This window comes from Rhinoraja longicauda, chromosome 12 (assembly GCF_053455715.1).
Source record: "Rhinoraja longicauda isolate Sanriku21f chromosome 12, sRhiLon1.1, whole genome shotgun sequence".
Classification (NCBI taxonomy): domain Eukaryota; kingdom Metazoa; phylum Chordata; class Chondrichthyes; order Rajiformes; family Arhynchobatidae; genus Rhinoraja; species Rhinoraja longicauda.
Genome location: NC_135964.1, coordinates 23,912,265 through 23,934,370, shown reverse-complemented (window position 1 = coordinate 23,934,370; position 22,106 = coordinate 23,912,265). Strand labels below are relative to the sequence as shown.

The following is a 22,106-nucleotide window of genomic DNA, read 5'->3' as shown; positions in this document are numbered from 1 at the left end:
CCGCCATCCCAGGGATCAATCTGGTGAACCTTCTCTGTACTCCCTCTAAGGCAAGAACGTCTTTCCTCAGGTTAGGAAGTAAATGCCACTACAGAAGCATGCAAATGGCATTTACTAACTATCATGAGTAAGATGGAAACAATTTAAGGCCGAAAGAGATGCAGAATATTCTTTAAAATGTTTCTAGACTCATCGGAAATAATCAGAATCTCCAAAGTTAACACCGTTAACCTGCAATTAATTAGAAGAAGATATTTAGTTTGGCAGGGCACAGTTCGGGATGAGTGTCTCTCATTGGGCTAGCACATTTCTTCTATTGCTACCATCTCTTACTTTATTCCTCATGTTACGGCAGCTTCACCTTCCCTATAAAGACTTCAAGCTTACCGTTGACGAAAGAACGGGAGCGATACTTCCTTGACACAAATTACAACAGAGAGATTTTCACAACCTTTCAGTTAGTTAGTTGTTTATTTGAAGTTGCAATAAAAAACATATTAACATATCTCTTGTCATTAACTTGGTAAGAATCTAATATCTTATCGTCATTCCTTCTTGACCTAAACTGACTTACTAGACCCTATATCCAGTAGGCACTTCTCGTATGTTCTATGACAGCCAAGATCCCTGTGTCTAAGCTGCCTCTGATGACACACACACTAAAGCATTACATCAGTGCTGGAAGAATTTATACTCATAACCCTAGGACCTCTGGGTCCTCCCAGTCCTATATGTAAGCTTAATATTAAACTCTTGACAACCTCTTGGTGTCTAAAAAATAATACAGCAGGATACAAAGTAATACAATATGCTAAAATAACTAATAAACACAATGGCTCCTACACACCAGCCCCTTATTGTTCAAAGTGTATAATGCAACAATTACTAATAAACATTAAAAGGAGCCAAAAAACTTCATACATAATCAAAAAAGCATGCATTATATATTGGCATCTAATCTACAAAAGTGATTCTTCAATCTTCAAGCCACCAGTCTTTGCTGTACTCAGGTCTCAGCTTCTAGGAGCAAACATATCTTCGTAATTGGTCTTTCCAAGATGTTGCTCTTAGTCTGAAGTCGAACTGTGCGCACAAAACGTTGTGCATCTGGTATGGTCTCCAATAATCTGCTCATCAGCCAGGAGCTATGTGGGGCAGTGGAATGGGCCACCAGAACAATGTCACCTTTAGCAAAGCTTCTTTTCACCTTAGACCACCATTGTCATTCTTGGATCAGAGACAAATATTCTCGTATCCACCGTTTCCAAAAAAAGATCTGCCATATATTGTATCTGTCTCCATCTACGTCTGATGTACAAATCGTCCTTCACAAATAGTCCTGGTGGCAATATTGGCTTGCTTTTCAACTGAAGAAGATTGTTTGGTGTAATCGCTTCCAGGTCCATTGGATCATCAGAACTCTTGGTAATGGGTTGATCATTTAGAATTGCTTCAACTTCACAAATTAAAGTTTGCAGTCCTTCATTGTCCAAAACTTGTTTAAGAACAGAGCGCAGCACATTACGAACCATGCGGATCAACCGTTCCCAAACACCACCGTGATGACATCCTGCCAGAGGGTTAAAGTACCACTTTATCCCTTGCAGAAGCATAGCTTTCTGGATCTTGTCCAGATTCAAGCCATTGAATGCTTCTTTCAATTCTCTTTCCGCTCCGATGAAATTTGTGCCATTATCTGATCTTAAAGATAAAACTTGACCTCGTCATCAAATGAATCTTCGTAATGCATTGATGCAGGAGTCTGTATCAAGTGTATATGCAACCTCGAGATGTACTGCCCTGCTAGCCATGCAGGTGAAGATTACACCGTACCTTTTAACCAAACTTGGTCCTCTTTTGACCTCAATGGGACCGAAGTAGTCTACTCCTACATCTGTAAATGGAGGTTCATCTGGTTGAATTCTCACCAGGGGCAAATCTGCCATCTTTTGTTCCCCAACTTTTCCCCGCTGACGCAACGCAGTCGGATATAATTTTCCTTGCAGAGGAGTTAGCTTTGGTAATCCAGTACCTTTTACGGAGACGAGACAGCATATGATTTCTTCCTCCATGACCAAGCTGTTCATGGATATATCGTAACAGATGTGTGGAGGTCCTTCTAGAGAATAATAGGATATTTAGCCTCTTCAGGCATCGCTAGCCTATTCAGGCGTCGGCCTAATCTCAGAAGTCCATCCTGCAGCACTGGATCCAGTTTGTATAAATGACTACCTACTTTGACGGTATTACCATCTTCTAGTGCTGATAGTTCTGGCTCGAATCTTTGTCTTTGACTGAAAGAGATGATTGCGTTTTCTGACTGAAAAAGATCTTTTGGACTTAAACATTGTCCGCGGAGTGTTGCTTTAAAGACTCGCATCTCCTTTTCAACCCTTTCTTTCAGTTTGCCAGGATCCTTTTCGAGGCTACTCAAAGCAGCCTGAATTTCCTTTCTCCTTCGAGTCCACTACAAGAGCATTGTCTTTACCTTAAGAAACCAAGCTACTGCAATCTTCAACTTCTTCCACGATGAAAAATAAGTAATCAGAGCATTTGTGGGGTTTAATGGATCCTTGATAATGACGTTCATAATAATGTCTTGCTTAACTTCTGGATTATGAGCAGAAATTGCAGATTCCAAGTGATGTTTTGGCCATTCCCTGTCTGATTTACAGAGAAATTCCAGTCCTTTGGTCCATCTTTCACAGCTTAAACGGTCTGCAGTTAGTCCTCTTGATGCTTCATCTGCAGGATTTTCCTTTGTGGCAACATATCTCCATTGTGCTACATCAGTAGCGTCCCTTACAAAGGAGGTTCTGTTTGCAACAAACGTTTGAAAGCGTTTGGTTTCATTGTTGATGTACTTAAGCACTGTTGTGCTATCGGTCCAGAAAATAGATTTGTCCAGTTGAAGCTGTATTTCTTTTCGCAACATTATATCAACTGACGGCTAAGACTGCAGCTGTAAGCTCCATTCTGGGAATTGTCATCTGTTTTAATGGCGCCACTCTGGCCTTTCCCATTATAAATGCAATATGCCCCTCTTTGCTATCATTTTCCAGTCGTAAATATGAAACAGTACCATAGCCACTTTCACTGGTGTCTGAGAAGTGGTGCAGCTGTGCATATCTGATTTGACCAAAGTTCGTAGGCTTCACACACTTGTCCACCTTGAACTCTGCAATCTTATTGAGATCTGCTAGCCATCCTGTCCATCGCTGAGAAAAGGTTTGGGGTATGTCTTCATCCCAACCAAGTTTCTCCTTGCAGAGCTCCTGCATAATCAGCTTAGCTGGCAGAGTAAATGGTGCCAGAAATCCTAAAGGATTGTAGATAGAGCCGACTATAAACAAGATGCCACGTCTATTGTACGGTCGTTCCTGTACAGCAATTTTGAACTTGAACACATCAGTTTCAATGCACCAGCGCAATCCTAGTGCTCTCTCCATCGGCAGATTGTCCTGGTCCAAGTCCAACTCCTTGATCTCTTTAGTTCTGTTTGCTTGAGGAATGGATGTCAATACAGCACGGCTGTCACTGATCTATTTTGATAGCATAAATCCTCCCATTTGACAGATTTCAATCATGTCTTTTACCATTTGAATTCCTGTTCCGAAGGCATGGATTTTAAACAATCATCCGCATAGAAGTTGTTCCTTATCGGGTTTGTCACCTCTTCCGAAAAGTGTGCTCTGTTATCTTCAGCGATCATTCTCAATGTGAAGTTTGCACAACTTGGTGATGACACGACTCTGAAAAGATGTACCTTCATCCGGTATTCAACAAGATCTTGCTGCACATCACCATCAGGCCACCACAGAAATCGCAGATAGTCAATATGCTTTTCTGATACCTTGCCCTGATGAAACATTGCTTTGATATCTGCCACCAAAGCAACCGGCTCTTGTCTGAATCTGATGAGAACTCCAATGAGTGAGTTAGTTAGGTCTGGACCCTAACTGGTCTGATATGTAGCAGTTGGCAGTTAAGTGATGTACCCTTAAAGACTGCTGCACAGTCAAAGACCACCCTTATGGTTCCTTTCTTTGAGTGATACTCCGCGTGATGAGGGATGTACCAGAGATTTCCATCACCGATTCAGCTGGTCATTTGGTACCCTTTCAGCATAACCATTATCAATCATTTCTTTGAGGAAAGATGTATATTCATTATAAAACCTCATTCTTGTTAAACTTGCGTTTTAAGCTCTGGATACGCTGCTCTGCAATGCAACAGTTGTTCAGCATGCTGGTATTCTCCTGCTTGAAAGGTGTCTAGACAATAGTGTCCATCTGCATTCCTTGCCGAACGATTCATAATGTCCAAGAACTTTACCTCTTCTCTGGACATTTCTCCCTTTTCCTTGCTGGATCCTTCATTGAAGTCATGATTGTATTGTTTAACCAGAAGATCCTTTAGACTCGCAATGGATATTCGATTGACAGACGCAGCAGGAGAGCCATTTCTAATCCTGCTGTCGTGGTCTTTCCTAAGGGGACCATAAATAACCCATCCCAACAGGGTTTTTAGGGCGTACGGTCCATCCCCTTGACTTTTGACTTTTGACCAGCTTCCAATACCGTTGAAGCATTAGTTCCGATGAATATGTCAATGCCAGAGTCTATTTCGGAAATCTTGACATCCTTCAAGTAAGGCCATTGCTTCAGATCTTCTTGTTTGGGGATGTTTAACTGAGAAACAGGAATGGTTTTATTCGTAAACACATCGGATAATTAAACAAATTCATCCTTGTCCAGACTGGATATTTCCAAACTTGAAATAATATGACTGGTTACAGACTTCACTTGGTTTATGGTACACAGGAGAATCTTTCTCCTTGGTCCTGAAATTTTCCGCCTTCTTATCAGGCTTTCGGTGCAGAAGGTAGATGAGCTTCCATGATCCAAAAATGCATATGTTTGCAACACTGTACTCCCATTGTGGCTCTTTACTTGCACTGGTACGATGGAGAAAATGCAAGCTTTGTCACCGGCCCCAATATGTCCACACATTTGAGATGGAAGAGCAGCATCACTCACACTTGCCTTTTCCTTTTGTTCTGTCCGTGCTGGTTTCTTTTCTTTGTCCTTTAGCTTCAGGTGATGATCCCCTTTGCATGTAACACAAGTCAAACGATTCTTGTAGTCTTTGTTCATGTGACCTATTTTTAAACATCCAAAACAGATTCTCTTCTTTATAAATTCCAACCTCTCTTTTGGCTCCCTCTTCGTGATCTGCCAACACTTCTCCAATGTGTGACCCCTCCTATTGCAGAACAGACAAGGGTCCTGCTTCTTGGCGATACGTACGTCAGCTTTCTTTCCTTTTGTTGTCAGATCTTCTTGAGCCTGTGATTTGACAGGTTCTGTATTCGTAGCAAAACTGCTTCCGGTCCTTTTCGGCCTTTCTCTTGCCTTAGTGAAGGCAGGGCCTTTGACAGTTGCTACAGGTTTAGCTTCCTCGATATTCCCATTAAGTGGATCTGACAGTATCTTCACTTGTTCCTCTATTAAGTTTACTAGGTCACGAAATTCAGGTGAACGTTGTGTTCTTCTCTGTATTTCATATGCTTTATCTCTCCACTTGTCTTTGAGCTTATAAGGCAGTTTTAGAAAGATAGTCTTCATATTAGAGGGGCATTCATTTCCTTCATGTAGTCGAGATGTTTCATTGCATTTTAACAACCTTTAAGGAATAGTGAGAACGCTTGCAATGCTTTCACATCATCTGCCCTGAAAGCTGGCCAGGCCAATGCCCTGGCTCTATAAGCAGTGGCAATCTTCTGCTCGTTGCCAAAATGCTCTTTAATCAGCTTTCTTGCCTCATGATAGCACTGGGCTGAAGATAAGTGTTGACAGCTGCAGACTAAGTCTCTTGCTTGACCTATAATATATTGTTCCAGAAAATGATAACAGTCACTGTCATCATCATTCTTTCTTTCTAATCTTTCAAATGCTTTGATAAAAAGTTGATACTGCAAAGGATCACCATCATACATAGGAATGTCTCTTGGTGGTAGAATGGAAGAAAGATTTTGTTAAGCCAGAAGAACAGTGATTTCATTTTGCCTCCGCAATAGGTCATACATATCACCTCGGCCTCCATCATAATGTTCAGGGGGTTTAATGCGAGCACGCCCCTGCTCACCCCTAAGTTCATGAGACCTTGCCCTAGGTCCTTGAAGAGGGTATTGAGTTAGATGTGCCATTTCACTAGCTTTAGCAAATGGTCTCAAAGTTGTTGGTTTCGTTCTAACAACTGGTTGCTCTCGAGTATTTAGCTGCAGGTGGTTCTAGTTTAGCTGACAATTGACTGAGCAGCTCTTTTATCCACATAAGAGTTCATCCCATCAGATACTATCGAGCTGCTTCTTGATCTCGGCACCAAGTGCACTGATTCTTGTTTTGGTGGCTGCCATTGCCGCATCTAGTTCCAATCGTTCTTTCCTTCTCAACCGATCGTTCTTCTTCTTCCACTCTTCCTCTTCTTCCAATTGCCTTCTCTTCCATTCTTCTTCTCTCCATTTCCAATTGCCTTCTCTTCCGTTCTTCCATTTCCAATTTCTGTGCCTCAATCTCTTGCTTCTGTTCTAAGAAGGCAGCTCACTTCGCAAGAACGGCCAGTTCAACCTCAGCCTCCTTAAAAGCAGAGTGCGTCGAAGATGCATGAGATGAAGAGTGAGATTTGATGCTCAATTTAGAGTTTGAAACATTTGAAGCACTATCTTCAGGTCTGATGGTGTCTACGTCTACACCACTCTGGCGTAAAGCCTCTCGACATTGGAGAGTGTAGTCTTATGACCTACTTGGCATATCCACGCATCAATTTCCTGTGCAAATTCATTGAGAGCGTCCCTTGCCTGCTGCATCCATTTATCTTGCCTTTCAAGTTCATCTGCAGGTAGTGGTAACTGTTTCAATGCTTTATATTCTTCATTGATTTCATCCTTGAGAAGGTTAAATTGAATCATGTTGAATCGTACGTCGTGTATCCTTTCACCTGATTTCATTAGCTCATTAATGCTTTCCATTAACCTGTCAGCTTGTTTACATTTTCTTCATCTTTACATGTTTCTCAAAGAGCAAGTTATGGCCTATGGTTGTAAGCTTGATAGCTCTCTTCTCCACTTTAGGCCTTAGTCCGATGTCGCCACCTTGTGACTGAACATCAGATTTAGTCACAGACATACTGTAGCTATTCTCGAAGACATGCAAATGTAAAGTCTTATCTTCAACGGAATGCAAAGAAGACTGATAACTAGCCACGTTCAAGGTCATTTCTTTGTTCTCAGCATTCTTATTTTTTTCCATTATCAGCTACCAAAAAACAGCTTTCCATTAAAGCTTATTGCAATTAACCGGCTTTCTCATAGTCAGATTTAACACAGATAACGATTCCGTTTGTGTTTACTTCAAAGTTTAGCGACAAACAATCTTTCTAATGTTAATCACTACACAAAACTTCAGTCTCCTTCCCAGAGCTAATTAAAACTTTAAATAACTCTTAGAGACAGGTTTATGTTTCACTCACCGAGGATAGCTCTTGATCTATTCTCCGGTTGAGAAAGTTCTTGTAATTAATCACTGCAGGTAAGTTAAGTTCCTATGCTTCATCGCTCACGAAGGTAAGTTCTTGTGCTTTCGCTCCTGGAGTAGATTCTTAAGCTGAATCGCTCCAGCTAAGATAGATTATTACGATGTGTTATGGCAGCTTCACCTTCCCTATAGAGACTTCAAGCTTACCGTTGACGAAAGAACTGGAGCAATACTTCCTTGATGCAAATAACAACAGAGAGATCTTTATTGGTTATTTGAAGTTGCAATAAAAAACATATTAACATATCTCTTGTCATTAACTTGGTAAGAATTTAATATCTTATCATCATTCCTTCATGACCTATACTGACTTATTAGACCCTATACTGACTTATTAGACCCTATCTCCAAACCCTTCTGAATTTAGTGGAAAGTTTCCGCTTTCTTATTTCATTTCCACCATTCCGATTTTTGCTTCCCATTTTTCCGCAAAACAGTCGGTAATTGCAATTTGTCAATTCGGCTGCTAGAGGTCGCTAGGGGTTCCGCGAGAAATCCCCCCCCTGCCCTGGAAGTCTCCCCGAAAATGTGGCACCTGGGCTGGGCAAGGCAGCTAATCTCCACCTCATCGGGACTTCCATGGCCAATCGGTGGGTTGAATTTGCAACCTGTGGCCGGGGCTCTGGAAATCCAGCCCAACTGGAGCCAGCACATCTATTGCCATAGCCGACTTCCTTGGCCAGCTGGATAAACCAGCAAAGCTCTGGAACCAAGAGTGCCAGAAAATCAGTGGTGGAATTGTAATGAGTAAATATTAAATTTAAGTGCAAGATTATATAACTAAATTAATTAAGACCGTGTTAAAATATAAAACACAGCAGAAAAATCAATTACCACCTTTTTGAGCTGATTATTAATTAATGTGTGAATTTACTTCAACATGTACTTCCGAATGCATATATCAACTCTTTCTTCATAACTTCGTCATACATTTTATGGCCATTGTTCTTTTATTCAATACCAAGAGAATTGGGATGTGTATGGTAAAAGCAAAATGGAAAAAACAAAGCAAAACATTTTTTTTCTTTGTGTTGCAAAAAGTATCTCTGTTCAATAACCTTTCTATAAATAGCAGAATATACCCATGATAGGCCTGGCATCGTACACATAATCCAAGAACTACAGACTGTTGGAAATAATAGTCATTTTTCACGCATGAATGTAGCGCAACGCATATGCGCATTTGGCGTGCATACTTTTTTTTGCTGAAAAGTTGCATTATGTGCCATATGAATTTTTATGTAAAATTCTGAATTTTGGACATCAAAATTATGAATTTGTAAAATCAAATGTTGGCAGGTCTGCAGTGGGCACTTTTCGTATATTCTATGACACCCAAGATCCCTGCGTCTAAGCTACCTTTGATCACACACACACGTCAGTGCTGGAAGAATTTGTAGTCATAACCCTAGCCATACCTCTGGGTCCTCCCAGTCCTTTATGTAAGCTTAATATTAAACTCAAGGCAACATCTTGGTGTCTAAAAAATAATACAGCAGGATACAAAGTAATACAATATGCTAAAACAGCTAATAAACATAAAATGGCTCCTACTCCTCATATGACTGGAATATTGCTTTCAGGTTTGAATTGTGATGAAGTAAAGCAGATCACATCTAACAGAAGGGTAACTGGAAGTCAGCGAGTTTAATTGTGGTTCATGTGAAATATACTTTGACAACCTTAATGGAAAATAGTGCCTTTGTATAAATAGATATAGTAAATATAATATGTTACCTTTTTATTTTAGGTACTCAAATAATGCCGACCAACATGCCCCCTCCTCGTACACTACCTCAGCGTTCGTGGGCTGCATCGATACCTACCATCTTAACACATAATGCCTTGCACATTCTCCTTTGTCCATCACCAACGCCGGGTCTTGTTCCAGGACTGGCTGGAAGTTACCTTTGTTCCCCACTGGAACGATTCTTGGGATCAGTTATGATGAGGCGACACCTACAGAGGATCATACAACAGGAACCAGTAAGAGAAATAATCATTTTCCAAGTGAAATCATCAAATGCTCTAATATGAAAGCTAGCGCATCTTTTTAAGAAAAAAAGGGGGGGGGAAATCCTATATTAAGTATTTTAAAAATCTAAATAGATTATTTTCCAAATTTCTAAATTTACTATTAACTTGCATTCAACGGGTATCTCTTGCAGTATATTCTTCATCGTGATTAGTGAAGAATATAATTCTTGCATTTTTTAAATAATATCCAGATGATGTAATTTTTAGCAATCGTAGCTCTGATTTGTTAATCAGCTTATTTAAAAGAAACCAAAAATGTTTATTGTTTTTTCCTCCAGTTGCAGCTTATAAATTCCAATGAACCTGGTGTGATCATGTTTAAGACCGAAGCACTGAAGTGTCGAGTGGCACTGAACCCGCAGACATACCAGACATTACAATTCAAAGTAACACCTGAAACAACAGACCCATGGATGCAAGAAGAACTACAAGTTTTAGAAAAGTTCTTTGAAACGAGAGTAAGTTTGTTATAGCGCTACACTGTTTTATCTGACATCCAATCCTGGGTGAGCAGGAAATGTGTTTATATAGAGATTCCACCAGCAAGCCGGAGCCGTTGCCTCACCCGAGTTCCAGGCTCCAGGGCCACAGTCTCCACGCTGCAGGCTCCAACACCACATGGTCTGCCTTTCCTGGGTCCTACTGCTCCCTTCTCCTACAGGGAATATAAACTATCTTCAGTGTAAATCAGCATAATCATAATCATACTTTATTAGCCAGGTATGTTTTGTAACATACGAGGAATTTCATTTTGAATTGGAAAGGACTGCATCTGCAGTTCTTTCCAACACATGAAAATTTTCATATTTATTCAAAAGGAAAATGTGTTCATGTATTGAGCAGCCATTGTGTTCAGTCCGTGCAGTGTCTGTTTTCTAAGGACTGACTGCAGCCCTCTCATTGCTGCTTAAACTAAACCAGATTATTTGCAACCAAGGGGTCATGTGAGCTTGTGTTCAGCTTTGCATACTTAGATTCACACCAGCATGAAGAATGCCTGTTTCCCCCTCTGTAACCTTATTCCTGAGTTAGTCCATCCATGAAGCCCTCGTCCATGTCTTGTCTCCAGATTTCACTATTCCATCACTTTTCAATGGTCTTCCTCAGTCTATTTTCTGTAAATTCCCTCCTGCCACATTAGCTAACTCGTGGATCCTCATTTATCCAACACTCCCGCATTTTTTTAATTTTCAGTTTTGTTTTTGGATTCCTTCCCTCCCTATTTGGATAATCCTCCTCCAACTGTATAACCTCTGTGTAGGTGGAAGTTAAAAAGTAGCAATCAAGCCTGCTTTGTGCTGCCCATGGTATGAAGTCTGCAGTTGGAGGCTGGGTGTTGTTACTGATTGGCGTATTCTATGGTAAGGTTGCAGTGGCAGAAGGTATAACGAACTTAAAGAACTTTAAGGGGAGAAGATTTAATAGGAATCCGAGGAGTAACTTTTTCACACAAAGTATGGTGGGTGTATGAAACAAGCTGCCAGAGGAGGTAGTTGAGGCAGGGACTATCCCAACGTTTACGAAACAGACAGGTACATGGCTAGGACAAGTTTGGAGGGATATGGACCAAATACAGGCAGATGGGACTAGTGTAGCTGGGGCATGTTGGCCGGTATGCAAGTTGGGCCGAAGGGCCTATTTCCACGCTGTATCACTCTATGACTAAATACCAATTATTCTATCTTTTGTGATACCTTTATTTCTTGGTCTATTCTGGTAAATAAAACAAATCTTCTGTAAAGCATTTATAAAAGGGCACAGAAATCTTTGATAGATAGTTGACAGAGTGGAGCATATTTGATTGCTTTTTTAGAAAATTGCTTAGGATTATAAGAACGGTCCTTGGATAAGATGTAATTTCCCCATCAAAATAAGTCATTAAACATAACTTAACCCTTCCTTTTAAAGACTGATTTAATAATTAGTGATAAGTGACCTTCTAACCCTGCAAAAAATCTACCTTTACGTTTATTGAACTCAAACAAAAAGAAAATTACCTTGAATGAATAACCTGCTATTTTTGTTATTAATCACTTTTTCATGTATTGCCATCCTAGTATTGCAGGTATATAATTGTCTATTTCTGTTTGGTAAGGTTGCTGGTCCACCATTTAAAGCTAATACACTAAATGCCTTTGCAAAGCTACTGGGAGCTCCCACACACATCCTGAGAGATTGTGTGCGCATCATGAAACTAGAACTGGTAAGTGACATTGTAACGGAACATTAACAGCTTCACGACACCATATGCGGTGTATTATCCCTCTGAATACTCCTTCTCTAACCAGGCATAATTTGTAATATTTTTCTGTCTATGATCTTAGAGCTAATTATTGCTTGGAATGAATGAATTTTGCAAACTGAGACTTTGAATATGTATGTAATCATTCTTGCCTGCTTGAAATTCCTTCTTGTGCTCCATTTTAATATTTGTGTAAAAGCACTTATACAGCTAAATATATAACATTCACTTAATGGCAGAGTATGTGTGTATTTGCTTTTTATCTGGCTTTCTCATGAAGTACTCCACTGTTTGCAACTTTGTTTGCTGGCAATTACGTTAGAAAAGCAAACTGAAATGGATAAAACAGAGTGAAAATTTGAAACCTCTTAACACTGTTGCTTTAATTTTTGCAGAATTAATTTTAAGAACACTTTCTCAAAAATCTTCTTCATAATGGTCTGGAGACATACCAGCATTTATAACATTGTGCAACTATTTATTACTTTTAGTTATATTTTTTGTCATGTGGGATTCTACAGATTCAGAATTAGGTTGGGAAGAAATGTGAATTTAAGAGTAATATTTTTAAAACTTTGCTTGAAGTACTAATCTCAGAAGAAAATATTGAATATGGTATATTTGCACATTATACTGACAAAATATTAAAATAAATACTGAAAAGTATGAGAATTATTTGGGGTATGTAGATATTTTCCAACACAGTTCCATTTGAAGAAAATAAAAACTAATACTATACTGTACATCTACATACCCAATATAATTCTCATCTTCATTTTGTATTTCAATAAATAATGTTCTATTTTGCAATGAAGTTTCCTGATCAAGCAACCCAGATAAGATGGAATGTGCAGTTCTGCTTGACAATTCCTCCCAGTGCTCCTCCAATTGCTCCTCCGGGAACACCTGCTGTGGTGTTAAAATCCAAGATGCTGTTCTTTGTAAGTAAAGCTCCTTTACTTTGAGTTCCTTGCAGTTTAAAGTCAAGTGATAGTAACTCATAAATGTAAGATATATTGGATTTGGTGCCATACTAAGATAATTATTAAAATGGGGTGTCCTGTGTATTCAATAATGGTGGTAGGGGAAGTTAAACTTCCTGATAGTCGGGTGCATCGATGACTATGCAGGCTGACCAGTGATGGATGTTGTCAAAATATCCTTCCCGTGTGAATTCTGTTTTCTTTGCTCACTTAGTGTTGATTCCTTCCTCTCATGTCCTGCCTCCAATTGCATAGTATTGTAGCTCCAAACCTTTCAGCACACAATTACCAACTCTTGGTGGCCATCCCATTGAAACAATGGATATTTTTTATATTGCTTCAAGTGAAGCTTGATTTTCTTTATATGAAACATTTGTTGGTTGCCTCTTTTGTTCTGCTCCACCTGACTCTCTAAATGCTTGCTTTGGCAACCAAAGGTTATCTGTCCTAACTTGTTCAGCACAACAGAACTTGTCATTGATGAATTAAACTTTAACGTTGATAGTGACAGCAAGTTCAACTAATTTACTGTCCATGATGTCGTTCCACTTAACAAGGTGCAAAGTGCTCAGATTTTCTAATAAATCTTGGAAGCTTTTGGCTGTAGAAACAAGGAACTGCAGCTGCTGGTTTACAAAAAAAGACACAAAGTGCTGGAATAACTCGGAGTTTGGCAGGATCTCTGGAAAACATGGATAGGTGACGTTTGGGTCGGGACCCTTATGACCCTTCTTTGGACATTGGCTTTTTAATGTCTTCCTTAAGAGTATCTATATGTTTCACTTACAAATTTCAATGAGCAGGCTGCTATGTGTACTTAATATAAGGCTATCAAGATATGCTCTGTCTGAATGTGATTAATCACTTCCTTATCAATCCTTGCATCATTAGATAGTACACTTCCAAGATAGATAAACATCTTCAAGATGATTCAATATACAACTTTTCAAGATGAATAGTTTCATGATTTTTTTAAATTCCTTTTTGTTGTGGCATTTATTGGCCATAATGTCTTTGGAAAGGTGGTGCGGTACTGATTCCTTGAACCATGACAGCCCTGATGATGAGACTCCCACTATCATCGGTCAGCAAGTTCCAGGACCCAGCAATGAAGGGCTGGTGATATATTTCCAAATCAGGATGGTGTGCATCTTGGAGGGGAACATGCATCAACCTTTTCCATGGTGATAAAAGTTACAGGTGTAGAAGGTGAAGGTAGCCTCGGCAATTTATTGAAGTAAATTTTGTAGCTAGTATACCCTGCAGTTGTCGTGGTACCTGATAAGCAAGCTGCTGTGTCCTGGATGATATCAAGCTTCTTGAAAGTTGAGAAGGTGTTGCACTCAGGCAAGCAAATGGAGAGCTTTGAGTCATACTATTGACTGGTGCCTTGTAGATGGTGGCAAGGTTTAGGCTTTTCAAGAGGAGAGTCACTTGCCACAGGATAACCCAGCCTCTGACTTGTACATGTAAATACAATATTTGCGTGGCTGGTCCAAGTGAGTTTCTGATCAGTGGCAATCTCCAGGACATTAAAGCATGGGAACTCAGCGTTGGTAATGTCATTAAATATCAAAGGTAGCTGGCTCAACTCTAAGTAGAGAAAATTACCTTTGGAACACGAATGCTATTTGCCATTATCAGCCCGTGATTAAACATAGTGTAAATGCTGTTACAGGAAGGCACAGGCAGCTTCATTTTATTTGAGTTGCAAAAGGAATTGAACATTGCGCTGTCATTGTGTAGTACATCCCCACTTCTGACTTTATGATGAAAAAAAAGTTCTTGATGAACTAGCTGAAAATCGTTGGGCTAAAGATTAAGCTGGCCCCTGAGGAACTCCTGCAGTGAAGGTCTGGGTTAATTGACCTCCTACAGATATAGCTATTTCCATTGTGGTGGTATGACTCCAACCATTGAAGTATGTTTCCCTTGATGCCAATTGACACCAGTTTTCACTGGGGAACCTTGATGCCACACTCAATAAATGCTGCCTTGATGTCAAGGGTAGTCACTCTCATCTCGTGTTTAGACTAAGGTTGTGATGAAGTCCAGAGTGTATTAATTCAAATGTGATTAAATCTGGACATAGGGAGAAAGAAGGCTGTTGATGAATCAGTGCTACTTGATAGTACTGTCGACGAGGCTTTCCATCAATTTGCTGATGATGGAAAGTGGACTAATTGTTCAGTTATGAGCCATATTGGATATGTTTGGCTTTTTGTGAATAGGTCTCATCAGAAATAATTGAGTAATTTTCAGGTAGATTACAATGATGTAAATATCCTGGAATAATTAGTTCTACAGCCAAAGTCTTTTACTGCAGCCAATACCACCATGTAGTCAAATTGACTAATGATTGGCATCTATGATGGTGGGCTCACAGGATTAAGCTCTTCTATTCATCATTTCTGGAACAATGTGATTGTGAATGCTTCAACTTGATTTTTTGGTCCTGCCATTATTAAGGATGGAGATGCTTTTGGAGCGGTCTCCTTATATGCGGTTAGATATCAGAGCTTTTATTTAACCTATTGATTGTCAGACCATTCAACTCTTTCACATACTGTTGAGCATTTATATAGTCCAGCATTGCAGCTGTACTCGGGTAGTGTCTAATCACTTTTAGTTATGTTTGGTGTCGCTTTTTACTGCATTCCTTGAACTAGGGTCGATCCTTTGGCTTGAAAGTAACGATAAATTTAGCCACCTGCTGGGTAATACAGTATAGGTGGTATGCATTTTATTTTACTGCTGATGATTCACAACCTTGTGGCTGCCTGGTTTTGAGCTTCCAAATCTTTTCTAAGTCTAAAGTAGAATAAAAAATGCTCAGCATGTCAAGCAGCATCTCCTGAAAAAAAAAATTGATATTTCAGGTTGAAAACTTGGAATACATTGGAACTTCATCAGTCTGTGTTTACCCCATATTCCCACACCATTGAAGGGTGTCTTTGGTGACAGGACTTTGTCTCTACAGGGATATGCAATGGTCACTTCTACCATTGTGTGAACATTATATAACTGTCAGTATAAATTGCAGATCTATTCCTATTCTGTAGAAAGTCCTCCTTGAAATGCATAGTAGTGTGCAGTCAAAAGCAGAGCAAAGTTCTTGAAAAATACATTTGGAGACCTCTGTTGCTATTCACAATCTTGAAAGATTAGGGAATTGGCTTTTGTGGATATTCAATTAACACCTCCAATGTAATGATAGCTAACCATATCATCTGTATGTGGCCACAGAAGTCCTAATGAAACAAGGCCCATTACGAAGCTAGAATTGGGAATAGAAGATGAATCGATGGTTGTTCATGTCAGAGTTTGTAATACCAAAATGTAAGATTACTTTTTCTTCTATGCTTCCTCTTTACCCTTCATCACTCTTATCTCCCAAAAGCTGCAACTCACTCAGCGACTGACAGTTCCACAGGAACCAATCAGCATTATTGTGCCAATTGTCTATGATATGGCAACAGGGGCAACACAGCAGGCTGATATTCCAAGACCACAGAACACATCGGGAGCAGCTGCTACCATGGTTAGCAACATTTTGAGGAGGTTTTCAGAGGTGCACCAGTCACCACAGGGTAAGCCAAAAAACAATTCTATAAGTCACCCTCAATTTAATAATTTCAATGTGCAAAGAACTTGTATTTCATAGTGTGTAGGAAGGAACTGCAGATGCTGGTTTAAACTGAAGAAAGACACAAAATGTTGGAGTAACTCAGCAGGGCAGGCAGCATCTCTGGAGAGAAGGAATGGGTAATGTTTCATGTCAAGACCCTTCTTCAGACTGGGGTCAGGGGAAAGGGAAAGGAGAGATACCTCTCCCACCCAAGTCGCACCAGCTTCTCATTCTCATTCTCATTGGTTCTATATCTTTCTAGTTCACTGTCTATATCTCTCATTTCCCTTTCCCCTGACTCCAGTCTGAAGAAGTGTCTCGACCCGAAACGTCACCCATTCCTTCTGTCCAGAGATGCTGCCTGGCCTGCTGAGTTACTCCAGCATTTTGTGTCTATCATGTATTTCATTGTGCTCCACTGTTTATTGAGTATTAAGTGACCGAATGATCACTGAATTGGAACAGGAATGCAACAGGTTTGCACACAACAAAAACGTTTCACTGTACCTTGGTGCAGGTGACAATAAACTAAATTAAACAAAACATAGCTTATTGCTGAGAAGCATATTCTGCAATCTGGTATCTTCCTCTTTGCTTTACCTTTTGAACCTACAAGACCTCAACGGCAGACCAGGCAGACAAAGTTATCTTGAACCCAACGGCTGTGAAGGCGGATGAAGGCTGCAACAGATCTCAGCTCAAATCTTGGTTCCCTTGCCATTGGAATTAGTTGATTGATTTGTGAAGGACCGTGTGCTTCTTGGAGTGCAACATCAAGTACAACATCAACATCAAGTACACGCTAAACAAACACACGCACAGGCGTCTTAGTTCTGTGAAGGAACATAGACCATCATCCTCGACCTCAAGGGATAGCCACGACGACGACCTTTTGTACTTTGTGCTTGGCTAGATTACATTCATGCATCAGATTTCATTCATTCATCAGATTTGATTAGATAACACGAAAACAAAAGCTTGTCACTGTATTTCACTACACGTGACAATAATACACATAAACCTCGACCTTCTGTCCATCAGCCAGAAATTGCTGTGCTGCCAAATGAGGGTTATTTGCTGTTCATTTTAAGGTGCTCTGTGCTGTCTGACCCAAGTATAGATCTGGAATCAGGAACTATGCTCTGGTGGTGAAATAATTATTAATAGCAGTTGGTAGGCCGATGATGCCAGGATACTCTGGTTAAGGTGTAGTCTGTGAGGGATCTGTTGCAGATGGGTTAGGCCAAAGAACTTGGAAGTACTGTGATGCAAGTGTTTTTCATTGTTACAGGCATTAGGATGAGGCTGGGATCAGGCTTTAGTTGGGATGTAGGAAGTGGAATCATTTGGCCAGAGAGGCCGCAGAGAGTGAGATAAATATTCCAATACAATGGCATTTTTTACGGGTAATTTATATTTTTACAATATGACCGACAAATTTTATATTATTCTTGATTGCAAGATACAGCATGAAAATTGACCCTTTGGACCAATGCAAATGGACCAAGTTCATGCTGACCATTGATTCCCCCATTCACAATAGGTCCATGTTATCCTACTTTCTCATGCACTTCCTACACACTAGGGGCAATTTACAGAGATCAATTTACCTGCAAACCCGCATGTCTTACTGATGTGGGAGGAAACTGCAGCACCCAGAGGAAACCCATGCAGTCACAGGGTGAACGTGCAAACTCCGCACAGACGGCACCCTAGGTCAGGGTCAAACACGGATCTCTGCACTGAGGCATCGGCTCTACCAGCAGCGCCACTATCGCTCCTGGTTAAAAACCATTTAACCATTGTTTTAATATTGACTGGATCAAAAACCCAGACTAATTCAATATATCAATAGTCAATAGTCGTTTATTTGTCACATACACATTAATGTGTAGTGAAATGAAACATTACCCGCAGTTAAACAATAAGACCAATAAGAATAATCAATAAAAATGCAATAACACATACAATCACAACTAACACCAAACAAAAAGAAACATCCATCACAGTGAGTCTCCTCCAGTCCCTCCTCACTGTGATGGAAGGCCAGAATGTCTTTTCTCTTCCCCTGCCGTCTTGTCCCGCGGTCAGGCTGTTGGAGTTGCCACGTTGGGGCGGTCGGGGCTCCCGATATTGAAGCCTCCGCTGGACGGTGAAAGGTCCACGGCCTATTTCAGGCCACGCCGGACGGTGAAAGGTCCGCGGCGGGCCGACCCAAGCCCCGCGATTCGGGGCGGGCGAACACGCTGCCTCTGCCGCTGCCGGAGCTCCCGATGTCGGCCCCCACCCAGGGGCCTGTGGGCTTCTGACGTCCACGCGGCCCGCACCGGAGCCTCCGGAGACGAGTCGCAGCCGCTCCCGCAGCATCCGAAGGCAGACAGCGCCGCAGGTGGTGAGTCCAGGCCGTGGGCTCTGCGAACCAGAGCCCCAGGTGGTCCCAGGTGCATGGCCGGTGGTAGGCCGCAACGGGAACGGAGACACGACACAGAAACAAAGGTCGCGTCTCCGTTCGGGAGAGAGAATTTTACAGTTCCCGTTCCCTCCCCACCCCTCCCCCAAACATAACATACAAACCCTACACCATATTAAACTACAATTCAGACAAAAACAACAAAAAACACAAAAGACAAACGGACTGCAGGCAAGCCGCAGCTGCGACGGCAGCGCATTGATGAAGGCTGTGAAATCACTTCAAGGTGTTTATTCACAAAATGCGTAATGATATTAAGAATGCATGTTTGTCACGACGCAATTTGTTTGTACAAAAAAAAGAAATACTTATCTCGAAACAGTGATATGGAATTACACATCTCGACACAGTGATATGGAAAAAGCTGGTTAAAATGGAAAACATTGCAGACAAGAGAGAGATTTTGCAGATGTAGTTTGATGCTCTGTTTGTTTATTTTATTGGGTCCTGTGTTTTTTGGTTTCTTAGCTTGCATAATTCTTAAAAGTTTTTAGTCTAGTTTAGAGATTCGGCATGGATGCAGGCCCTTTGTCCCACTGAGTCCATGAGGACCATCGATCTCCCATTCACAGTATTTCTATGTTATTCCAATTTTGCATCTACTCCTTACACACACATGACAAACTGGAGACCAATTGACCTCCAAACCCTTGCGTCTTTGGGATGTGGGAGGAAACCCATGCAGTCACAGGGAGAACGTGCAAGCTCCACACAGACAGCATCCGAGATCGGGATCGAACCTGGGTCTCTACACAGTGAGGCAACAGCTCTACCAGCCCCCCCCCCCCCCCCTTATTGATGCAGGTGTTCATGATAGTTTGCTGAAGTGAATGAATGAATAAGTTTATTGGCCAAGTATGTGCATATACAAGGAATGTGCCTTAGTGCTCCACTCACAAATGACAACACAAACATACAGTTAACAATTAAGAATAAAGCATAAATAATAAAGATTCAATCCATTATCAAATAAACTTTGTCGAAGATCATGGTGCATATGTTCACTTGTTTTATTCATTTGTATATCTATTAATGTTAGTAATATTACTTTCACAGGTGACTGCACAATCTATGCAGCCGTGAGGGAATTGATGGCAAACCTAACACTGCCCCCTGGCGGTCGACAGTAAAGCCCCACATTCTGGATTTATGGTTTCGTGGAGAAGATGATTTTGTGCAACATAATTAATTGGACAGTTTGTGATGCAAAACAGAATTAAGGATTCTTAGTATTGTGCTCCAATGCAAGTTAAGAGCATGATTATTCTTCAGGGATTCAATTTTTCCAACAAAAGATACATCCGTTTGTATACCTGCTGTTATATAGTGTATTTTATAAACTGCATTTCAAGAAAAATATAAAATCTGCAAAGATTTCCGTTTGAGTTAGAATTAACCATAGTTATAATATTAATGAGGAAAGGATTAGGTTATGATTATGCCCAAAGATGTTTTGTTTTTCTAGAGAGAACACAAATGTCAGTTTTCATATGTTCTGCCATAGCAGCTTGAATTTCATTTGTTCTCATACTTATTTGTTATATTGATGGTTGTTGTAATGTAAAGTGTGAAACTTTAATGGAGCTGTATTTTATTATGACTGCTTTAAATCTTTACAGAAAACTTGAGTCCTTTGGTATTGGCTCAGAAACAATATTTAATAAACAAGTAAATCAAACCACTATTCCTTGTAACATATTCTGTAGTTTGAACAATGTGTAGTATGTACTACATACAGCAAAGTTGCCTAAAGTTGTTTTCTTTTACTTTTTATTTACATCAACTTCTCAAACAGTTACTTAGTGTTAATATTTTTCTTAAGGTTTATGTATCAATAATGTTTTACTTTTAGTCATATTTTGTTACATAATGAATTTTAAATGAATTATTTTAACTGTTTTGTACTTGCTCTCATATAAAACTTTCGAATGAACTTATGTTGGCATGAAACATGAAGATCTGATGTACTGGAGCAAGTCTTGGAGTATGGGGTGTAATTTTGGTTGACCAGTTATAAGAAGTGTATCATTAACTTATAAATGGTGCAGAAAACATTCACAAGGATGTTGCTGGGATTGGAAGGCTTGAATTATAAAGAGAAGCTAGATAGGGATATAAAATAATAAAAATGAAATGCAGATGCTGCTTTATACCAAAGATAGACCCAAAATGCTGGCGGTTCAGGCTGCATTGCTTGAGAAAATAGATTTTGAGACTCTTTTTAAGGCTCTAGTCGAGGGTCATAGAATGATACACCAGGGAAACAGGCCCTTTGGCCCGACTTTTCCATGTTAACCATGATGTCCTATTATTGCTAGTCCCACCCACCTGCCTTCTTTTGGCCCATATCCCTTTGGTCCCTGTCTTTTTTCCCCCTATAACATAGGAGGTTGAGGGATGACATTAATGGTAAATTAAACCATGTAGTTGAGGTGGATGTTCACAATCTTCCCTGGGAAAAGAGGAGTCATAAAATGAGAGGTGCAGATTTCAGGCGAGATGGGAAAGATTTAAAAGGGAACCCAAAGAGCCACTTTTTCATACTAAGGATGTATGGTGTATGAAACGAACTGCCAGTTGTAGAGGCGGGTAAAATTACAATGTTCAAAAGATATTGGGGTGGGTACATGGATAGAAAAGGTTCGCTGGAAATGGGCCAAACGTACACAAATATAATGAATTATTCACAAAGTGCTGGAGTAACTCAGCAGGTCAGGCAGCATCTCGGGAGAGAAGGAATGGGTGACGTTTCGGGTCGAGACCCTTCTCATCATGGTCGGCATAGATGAGTTAGGCGGAAGGGCCTAGCTCTGTGCTGTGTGGATGGAGATAAATATCATGGAGCAGTAAACATTGGTGAGAGAACGAGGGTATAAATATTGCAGAATTAATAAAGGTACAAAGTCGAATGTGGCTGCGCAAAATGTGGCAGCCTGGCAAACAAAGGAAACCAGGGAAGTATTAAAAAGAGATTCAAGCGGAGTCCCGGATTTCACAAAGGAGCCAGCATTGGAATCAGAGATTCGTGCATGGGGATTGTTTTATTTACACAAGCGCAAATGAATCTGGTGACCATTTTATTTCCTCTCAGTTTCCGCCAGCAACGCCTTTGACGTCTTCGTGGCTGTGCGCGTGCACGAGAGCATTGCTC

General features: G+C 40.4%; 1 protein-coding gene across 2 annotated transcripts in view; it reads left to right on the top strand.

Moving 5' to 3' along the window:
* The window catches only part of med14 (mediator complex subunit 14), a 79,388-nt gene extending 58,695 nt beyond the window's left edge, over nt 1–20,693 (top strand). Inside the window, exons 26-31 of one of the 2 annotated variants that reach the window (XM_078409201.1) lie at nt 9,346–9,581; nt 9,911–10,090; nt 11,728–11,835; nt 12,690–12,815; nt 16,258–16,447; nt 20,012–20,692. In XM_078409201.1, coding sequence (XP_078265327.1) covers nt 9,346–9,581; nt 9,911–10,090; nt 11,728–11,835; nt 12,690–12,815; nt 16,258–16,447; nt 20,012–20,085 — 914 coding nt within the window. In that variant the 3' untranslated portion in view covers nt 20,086–20,692. Of the gene's footprint in view, nt 1–9,345; nt 9,582–9,910; nt 10,091–11,727; nt 11,836–12,689; nt 12,816–16,257; nt 16,448–20,011 lie in introns of both variants that reach the window. The other variant, XM_078409202.1, reaches the window with a different exon arrangement.
* Nucleotides 20,694–22,106: the final 1,413 nt, after the last annotated feature.